The 9,398-nt window shown below is 42.1% G+C and overlaps 1 protein-coding gene across 1 annotated transcript in view; it reads right to left on the minus strand.

Moving 5' to 3' along the window:
- Window positions 1–4,707, minus strand: part of TES (testin LIM domain protein) — a gene marked incomplete at its 5' end in the record, with an annotated part of 18,929 nt that extends 14,222 nt beyond the window's left edge. Inside the window, 2 exons of the mRNA XM_015415141.1 lie at window positions 2,927–3,262; window positions 4,455–4,707. Of these exons, the coding sequence (XP_015270627.1) occupies window positions 2,927–3,262; window positions 4,455–4,707 (589 nt within the window). The remainder of the gene's footprint in view (window positions 1–2,926; window positions 3,263–4,454) is intronic.
- Window positions 4,708–9,398: the final 4,691 nt, after the last annotated feature.

The raw sequence follows: 9,398 nt of genomic DNA on the forward strand, positions 1-9,398 counted from the left end.
CTAGCCAATACTGATTTTAGTGGGTATGTTGTGAATTAATTAACTGTTCATAACCTCGATTTTATGGATTTATAATGTTGGACTGTATCTTATTTTATACAATTTTAAAGTTTTAGTGTGTTCTTCTTTGTCTGTGGTTTGTAATGGCCCATGGCTAAATACAATAAAATCTTCTTCTTCTTCTACATGTGTAATCTGTGTGATTTAGTTTGGTCCTCTTGGAGCTCTTGTTTCACTTTCGTTTTTATATGCTGAATGGACCTGAGAACGGGTCATTTCAAATGTGTAAGTCTTCAAGCTCCTTTTTAACTGCTGGTGGGGTAATTTATAACTTGGGGAAAGCAAACATACACAGAGGCTTTCATTTTCTTTCCCTTTCTTTCCATTTTTTCTTCCCCTTTCTTTCCATTTCTTTGCTCCCTTTCTTTTCCTTTCCCCCTTTTCTTTCTTTTCCTTTCCCCCTTTTCTTTCTTTCCCTTTCCCCCATTTCTTTCCCTTTCCTTCCTTCTTTCCCTTTCTTTCTATCCCTTTCTTTACATTTTTTCTTTTCCCTCCCTCCCTCCCTCTCTCTTTCAGCTAATGAGTTAGGCTATAACCAGCTGAAATAAAAGTTAACAGTCAATAAACACAAAGTGTGCCAAACAAAGCTTGGGTCCAGTGGCACCTTTAAGACCAACAGAGTTTAATTCTGGGTCTAAGCCTTCATGTGAATAAACTTTGTTGGTCTTAAAGGTGCCACTGAACTCAAACTTTGTTCTGTTGCACTGGAACAGATATTCTTAAGTACCACTGCTAATGAAACATTGAGCTGCTACCTTCAGCATGTGTGGACAGGAGGTGTTGGGTGTACCCCAACAATTTGTTCAAGTAACTTTGTGAAGTCTTTTGTACAGTGTAACCCTATTGCCTGTGTAGAAGAGCCCTCTTGAATAATTCTGGTTTGCACAGATTCAGGTGGGTAGCCATGTTGGTCTGAAGCAATAGAACAAAGTTTGTGTCCAGTGGCACCATTAAGACCAACAAAGTTTAATTCTGGGTATAAGCTTTCGTGTTCATGCACTCATTTTCAGATACATTGAAACAGAGTCATCAACCATTACATGTAGGTAGCAAGTGAGGAGGATGTTGCCCGTATCTGTAGACTTCTGCAAATGTGGGAACTGTAACCTCTGTTCAGTGGCTCACAAAAGCTGATCCCCTGCCACAAATTTTCTTTGTGCTTTTGAAGCAGTTTTTCTCCAGGTAGGCTCACCAGTGAGTTGGGAAATACCTGGAGTTTTTTTGGGTGGAGCCTGAGTGGTGGGTGTTGCCTTCTGACACACTTCTGGTGATGTCAGGGGGTGTGGCATATGCAAATAAGTTATGCTAATGAGTTATGCTAATGAGCTCCTACACCCCTTTTTCTATGAAATGACCCCTGGGAAGAACCATCATGATGATCACTTTGGAAGAAGAATGGGAGGTGACAGAAGTATATCACACCACCATCATTACAGACCAGAAAAACCATTTGGGCAAATAAATCCACCACTCACACAACATCAGACTGATGGAGTGTTTAGATACCTGCTATGAACATAAGAACATAAGAACATAAGAGACGCCAATGTTGGATCAGGCCAAAGGCCCATCCAGTCCAACACTCTGTGTCACACAGTGGCCAGAAATACCAGTGCCATCAGGAGGTCCAGCAGTGGGGCCAGGACATTAGAAGCCCTCCCACTGTTGACCCCCCCCCCAAGCACCAAGTTACAGAGGCCATTTCATGCTTTATCAAGTTACCTCACCATGAACAGGTTACGTTTTGAACCAGCATTACAGTGTGGATATTTCTCTCAGTTTTCATTCATTACATCAATGTTATAGATCTAAAAATGTCTCTTTAATCTGGGTAGTCAACTACAATACTTTATCCTTCAAATGTTCTTGTAGTCAATAATTGGGATTGAGAACTGTGCATAAAGAGCTTGTGGGTAACAGTGGTTCCCCCCCACACACTGACTCCTCCCCCAAATACTGGCTCTAAAACTATTTTTGAAACCTTGCACAGTAGCCCAGTGGAGGGGAAGGGGTGGCATTAAAGAAAAACGACATTCCATGAGGCCCAAGGAATGAGTTTCTTAGTTTGGGGAATCCTGGCCCATTGATTTTCTCCAATCTCTATCAGCGACAACAGTTTCCAGTTCTTGCTTTCAACTGACAAATGAAACCAGGAAATGATGGCATTTCTGATTTGTCATTTTTTTCCCAAGCACAGTCCTCTCTGCACTGAAATCAGTTCTGAGATCTCAGCGAAAGACTAACCATGACCGAACTTCTCACTTTGCTTCTGTTCGCAACATACACACCCGTTCTATACAGGGAGCTTTATTTCCCTGCAAGGATTACTCTGTGTTCATCATGGGGGGGGGGGGGGAAACAGCAGCAAGCAAATAATAAACCCACTGCATCCCCCCTCCTGGGAACGAATGGATCTCATTTAAATACAGCATCCTCTCCAAGCATCTCGAAGAAGCAAAAATATTGATCTCAATGCAGCTGTCGAACCTGGCACATTCTACTGAAGTCTGGATAGCAGCTGCCTAATTGACAAATTAATTAAGTGGGGGAAAATAATTTCACGCCCCTTTCCCCAAGAAGTAACACAAATCAGAGCAGTACACTTCAGAATATATATGTGAAATTATTGTCAGTGGGGAGACCTAGAAGAATTCACATTTGCCCTGTTAATTTTAGCTCTTACAAAACCTGCAACTTTCAATAATTAAAAGGCTAAAAATTAAGTGATGCCCCAAATGTGCAAAGGATATTAGCATGACTTACAATTTCCTAAGTTTTTTTAAACTCATATGCTTGCACATCAGTTCCCTAGGGTAGCTCCTCTTTGCAGTTTGTTGCACAGAAAGAGTCACAGATACATACTTACATATTGTGATCCCTTCTGACCAGCCAGCTTGTCTTCCATTGCTCCTACTGTGGCAGAGGTGCCCCTTTCTCCATTACTTGGAACATTCTTCTCATTGCCTTTTGCTTCCACTTCACTTGGGAGCTTGACGTCTCCCACTCCGAGTGCCTCGTTCTTGTATTTCTTCACAAACTGCTCCATCTGCTTCACCTCATTAGGAGTCAGCTCGTGGCATTTGGAAGGATCCTGATCGTGAGCAGGCAGCTGCTTTGCCAACTGCTTCTTTCTGTACTGAGCGCCTTCTGAGCCAGCTACGGGCTGTTTCTCCTTCGGAAGCATCTGCATATAGTGCCTTGCCTAAAAAGCCAGGAATGATTGCCAGAATTAAGTTATCTGATGGCCCTTTGAATTCTGCTTTCCAAACAAAAGGCAGATCAGTAGCACTTAGCAAAACTTTGTACTGGAATGAATGGCAAGGTGTGGATGGTGGAAATGGGTGAACAGAAGACCAATTCATTCTGAGACGGGAATTAATTGCAGGCATAACTGAATGCAGAGGTTTTACAATATGAAAGCATATGTTTACTCCTGTGGAATAAACAGGCTCCAACACAGTTTAGATAATACTGGATATCTTTGGAAAGTTCTTGCACAGGAGGTTTCAGATATACTAATTGCAATCTTCACTTTTTAAAATAGAGGAATAATGTCGAGTGCAGATGTGTGTGTGTGTTTGTCTGAGCAAAAAGCTTAAAGGTGAAAGACATTAAATAATAAAAACTGGAACAAAAACAAATCCGCAGGGGAACCTTTTAAAAATAAAGTTCCTACAAGCCTCTTGCAATGAGAAGCCCCACACAGATTGCCAACCTCCTGCTTTAGGTCATTCAGCACAGCAGCACATAAATGTGACTCAAGAATGAAACAGTTAAAAAGAGAAAAATGAACAAACGGAAAAAAAACCCAGCAACCCAACAAGGCTATCCAACTATCATCTAGCAGAACAGTTAATAAAAAGGAAGCTTTTGTTTTGGATGACAACACCCTATTCGTTCTGACCATATACAGTAACAGAAATGCAGCCAGCCTGAGTGTTTTTCTTAGCTTTTAAACAATGATATAAATTATGCACATTTTCCAACAGTATGACCTATTTCTGAAAGTCTTTTTAGAACAGCTCGTTTGGGAATTCATAAATCATCCTAAGTGGTGGTGAACATCACTAGCACCAGTGTTTAATCCTAGCCATTAACACCACTGATTTCTCAGTGCCCCAACTCTCTAATGCCTCCCAACTACTCCCTCCCATTCAGCACTTGACAGTTTCATAGCACTCAGAGACTTATAAGACAAGATGGTCAGACCCAATTCCTCTGTGTTTACATTTACAGTGGAAATCATGGCTTATGACTACCAAGCATATAACTGTTAAACTAAATGTTAGTTGCTTTATATCAATACCAGACGCTGAATAATCTTTAGACCCCTTCCAACCCTTTGACATACATGCTTTCCCACTTGCCCAAACCCGCCAACATAAATATCTCACCAGGGTTTGATTCTGAACAGGAGGTGCCCATTCATATGTTACTGTATTGATGGACACATTCTTCTTGGCTGCCACTGGATTTGTCAGTATCATGACATTGCGCTTGTACACAGGGATGCCATCAGACTTCAGCTTGGCAATAAGGGTTGTATATTTTGTGTCCTCAAAGAGCTTCCCCACTTTACGATCATCCTCATTGCTGGTGGGAACATCATGTTCCTCTTGCCCACACTTGCAGTTTCGGCATATTTTTCTAGTGGATCAAGAGAAAGCCAACATTAAAATGGAATCACCAGGACTGCCAAGAAAGTAGAAGGAGCCTCTGTGTGTGTGATGTAGAGGAGTCCTGCCACCCCCCCTACAAATACAGAAATCAATTTTGCCTGTTCAGACTGTATGCACAGTTATTTATTTAAAATATTAATTAACTACCTTTTTACCTTGCAAATGGCAGCTTACAATATAAATAAAACTATTATAAAAAACCCATAAAAGAACATAAAATGTCCAATTAGGTCTGCCAATAAATAAAAACTAAGGCTCCGGTCACACGACAGGTTTTTGGCCGGGAGAGGGACAGATCGGGGGCGCAGCAAACGGCACGATCCCACAGCAACATCTGGGAAGCATGGTGCGCCCATTCCTGATCCAGCCCTTCCACCCAAAACCCTGCATCAAAAATAAACCACCTACCTAGGTGGTTCTTCGGGAAAGGGCGCATCAAGGCTGGTCGTGGGATCGCCAGCACGTCCTTCTGCCGGCGCATCCCTGGCTCCTGGCCGAACTGCGCATGCTCAGACATGCGCAGTTCAGCAGCCTCCCCCTCCCGACTGTCGCTTCCTCCCTGGCATCTGATCGTGCCGGGGAGCAATGGCGCTGCGGCTCAGGGGATTCGTGGGATCCCGCCGCGGCGTCTCTATTTTGGTGCGGCTTTTAAAAGCCGCACTTTGCCCGTTTTTTTTCCTGCCGTGTGGCAGGGACCTAAATTAGTCAACTGCAGTCCTAAATAAAACTTTTTCCAACTGCCTCCTGAAGACTGAAAGTGAGGGGGCCAGGCACACCTCCTGATAGAGTGTGTTCCATAATCATGGGGCTGCCACTGAAAAAGGCCCTCTCTCATGTGCCCATGAGACTAGCTTTTTTGATTGATGGGACAGTCAATAGGGCCACTCCCTGTGATCTTAATTTCCAGGCAGGAATGTACGGGAGAAGGTAGTCCTTCAGATACTCCAGTTCCAAGCCATGTAGGACAAAACCAACACCTTAAATTGGCCTTGGGAGCGGACTGGTAGTCAGTGTTATTGCTGTAGTATCAGGGTCACATGCTGCAGCATTCTGCACTAGCTGCAGCTTCTGAACACTCTTCAAGGGTAGTCCCAAGTGCAGCACACTGTAATAGTACAGTCTACATACTACTAAAGTGTGGATCACGGTGACAAGATCTGACTGAACCAAGTACGGATGCAGCTGATGCGCCACCTGAAGTCAGGAAAAAGCACTCTGAACCACTGCAGCCACCTGACTTTCTAACGTGATTGCAGCACCCCCAAACTGTGAACCTGGCTTTTTAAGGAGAGTATAAACCCAGCCAAGGCAGGAGATCACTCAAGTCTCTGGTGACTTTCCATTAACCCAGAGAACTTCCCACGAAGTTTTAGGCTATTCACTCTCATCCAGTCCATTTCTGACTCCAAGCACAAGTTCATACCAATGCTTTAAGCAATTACTTAAACTTCAATTTAGCATCTATTCTGTTTCACATGTGAACAATGTATATAAAATTTACTTAATCTTGGTTAGGGATGGGTCTCATTATGTCAGCACTATATGTTGAGATTCAGTTTCATCTTACACTCTAATATATCATTTCCTCTTTTTAAATGAAAAATTTTAAACCAAGTGTTTAATGATCAATGTGACATTGTCAGAGACAATGGTACCCACAGGAAGCACTTGGGTCTTTGCTTTGTGGAAGCCCAGAATAAGCTGTCCAGTTTCCCCATAAGATAGTGCCAGTAATCACAAAACTAAACAGGTGTGAAGTACTCTGATAAAGGCTACTCAGGTGGGCATGGCCCAAGTCTTGTAATTTTGGCCCTGTTTATACATATGATGGCATAAACCCTCCCACCTATTCCAGTGAAAATGCTGCTTTCATGATTTCATACGACACAAGAATATACCAGAGTCATTTTCTGTTCTACTGTCTAGGAACAAGTAGTCCTGTTCTCTGTGGCAGAGAACGACAGCCTGGGAACTGGTGAAGATTGTTAGAGGATAAGCCTGATATTTGCTTTATGGACTATTTATTGCTACACACAATGGACTGTGTACACACACATAGGCTTAGAAAGCTGTACACTTTAGGTCACCTGTTGTGATGCCACACATAGAGAGTGCCTGCACATACCTTACATGTAAATAAGGTTTCAGCTACACAGTTACCCAGGCTGGTGAAGTAGCACAAACCTCCATTATTGTGAGCGATGAAACAACAACTCTAGGAAGAAACAGCCCCCATGACAGAGCTGCTTGTAGTCACGTATTACCCATCACCTGCTTTGTTCCTGAGAAGGAATTTCCTGCCATATGGACATTTGGTTATCAATGGAATGGCCAACTTCATCAGCACTACAATGGAGCATCCTGATGCCTGAATTTCACACCTGTCCAGATGCCATACTCTGAGTAAGGTTTTAGGTTACAATATTGGCCACCCCTCTTAGGTAACCTCCCCTTCCCACATGCAACCAATAGGATTGTTTTTGGGACGGACTAACAGGTAGGTGGGTCAAGAGGTTGGCACAGTTACCACCCATCTCTTGCACCCCCTATAAAAGGAGAGAACCAGTCACCTGGCTCCTCCTACCTGGCTAGATAGCATCTCCCCCACAACAACCCCTGTCTGCTTTTACCTCTCTTAAGTTCCACTTGCTATCCCCAACCCTTGCCTCTACTGCCCACGCATTCCAGCTGGTTCTGGTCGTGTGTGAATTCCCTTTGTTTTCCATTTCTTCCCCTCTATTCTTCATTGGAACAACCAAGCTACAGGACAGATAAGTATCACCCGCCATCACCCCTACCTGCTAATGCAACTGTGCTTATTTCCTACTGTAATTATTAGAAACTTGATTGAATGTGTGAGTGCATCAGTATTGTTCGTATGAGATATATTCTTAAGTAAAAGACATCTATTTTAACCACAACAGCCTCGAATCCTTTACTGGTAACCCTTGGTGGGATCAGGACCTTGGTATAAATTGGCAAGAACCCATTTATAAATTGCCAGTTGCTGTAAATAAAGCAATCCGCCTAACAAGATGACTTTATTCTTGAAGCATTTTATTCACTTATTTAAGCCATTTCCACTTAAAATATCTTCAAGTCAGTTTATTACCATATATACTAAAGAATTTTATTTCCTGTAGACAAACATCTAATCACTAACCAAAAATCCATAACATTTAAACTGCCAGTAACCCACCAAAGCAGATTTAAGCTATCTTCTCTAATCACTCCAACCCAAGGCCCTTCCAGAAAACAAACAGCCCTGACTAAAATGCTTGTAGGGAATGACACCCGCCTCACCACCTGAGGGAGGGAATTCCCTGAGGGAGGGAATTCTTAATTGGTCTCACTTCAGCTAAGAGAGTTCCACAGGAAGGCAACATAGGAGGACTTCATTAACAAAAGTTCAACAATTTTATTCTGTAGTTCTGTCTCACAAGTGCATATGCCTGATCTTCCCTTACTATAAATCTTCTCATAGGCTCAAATAATAAATTACAAGCATGGCATGGCTTTATCATATGAGAAGCTATATATATAGCCAGCAGGAGCAACAAAATTAAACATTGTCTGTGAAGCTATTTGGAGACTTTGTGGGTTATAATGGCACATCTTGGGTTATAATAACCCACATTGGGTTATAATGGCACACTTGGCAGAAAAGCAAATTGGAAGCTTTGCTACAGAGCCTCCAACTCAAGAAAAAGGATGGGAAATAGATCCTACAGGGTCCAAAATAAGGCAATAGACCAAATGTGGACGTTAAAGTATCTTGCCACCTCATGCATTAATAACAGCCAAAATATATTTACATTTAATGTTTTCCGTTGTTTTTAGACTGAACCTGCAAGTCAGTCTCAAACAGTTAACAAAGCTAGTAGATATTAATAGAACACTGTTTCCCATAGGTTATGTTGTATGTGTAGAAATATTACCAGGTGGATTTTGTTTCATTGATACCCAGAAGGAATTTGAAATATGTCACATTTCAAAATGTGACTGAATGCTGCATAGCTTTGTTCCAGAATGATAATGTGAATAAATGGAGTGATTAATTAATAACAGATCTTAAAAGAAGCATCAACGCTGTAATGATGGAAGGATATTTTAATATTTGCAGTAATTGCAACAAACATGTTATGAAAAATGACATATGCAATTGATTTTGAGTTTGTCTTCTGAGGCTTTGCTATGCACAACAATGGGTCTTTTTACAGTTTCTACCCATTCTTTCCCCCCAACTTTTTTGTCCTCCAGCGAGGTAGGGCAATGGGCTGCTCCGTTTCCCTGTAGATGGGTTTCTTTATTACACTGACAGCCATCATGGTGTAGTGGTTAGAGAGTTGGACTAGAATCTGGAGAAAGCAGGCATGGAGTCGTGTGCCTTAAAATATAGTTTATCTTTAAAATATAGTTTAAAAGAATTCATTCTGAGATTTTTACAAGGTTATGATAATCATCTAAAAAAACTAATTTACATGATGGCCGGGTGTGGGCTTGCTCATGGCCTTGATGCTGGTGGCTCCTTTGGCTCATAAGCTTGAATTTCTGCTCACGATACTCCACAGCTTACAGGGAACACTGCAAAGGATAGCCAGTTCAGTAGTCACTTCAACCTAAACTTTAATGGTGCTGCTGTTAGCACTGAGCCTTCTT

Source organism: Gekko japonicus, unplaced genomic scaffold, assembly GCF_001447785.1.
Source record: "Gekko japonicus isolate JY-2015 unplaced genomic scaffold, Gekko_japonicus_V1.1 scaffold1823, whole genome shotgun sequence".
NCBI lineage: Eukaryota > Metazoa > Chordata > Lepidosauria > Squamata > Gekkonidae > Gekko > Gekko japonicus.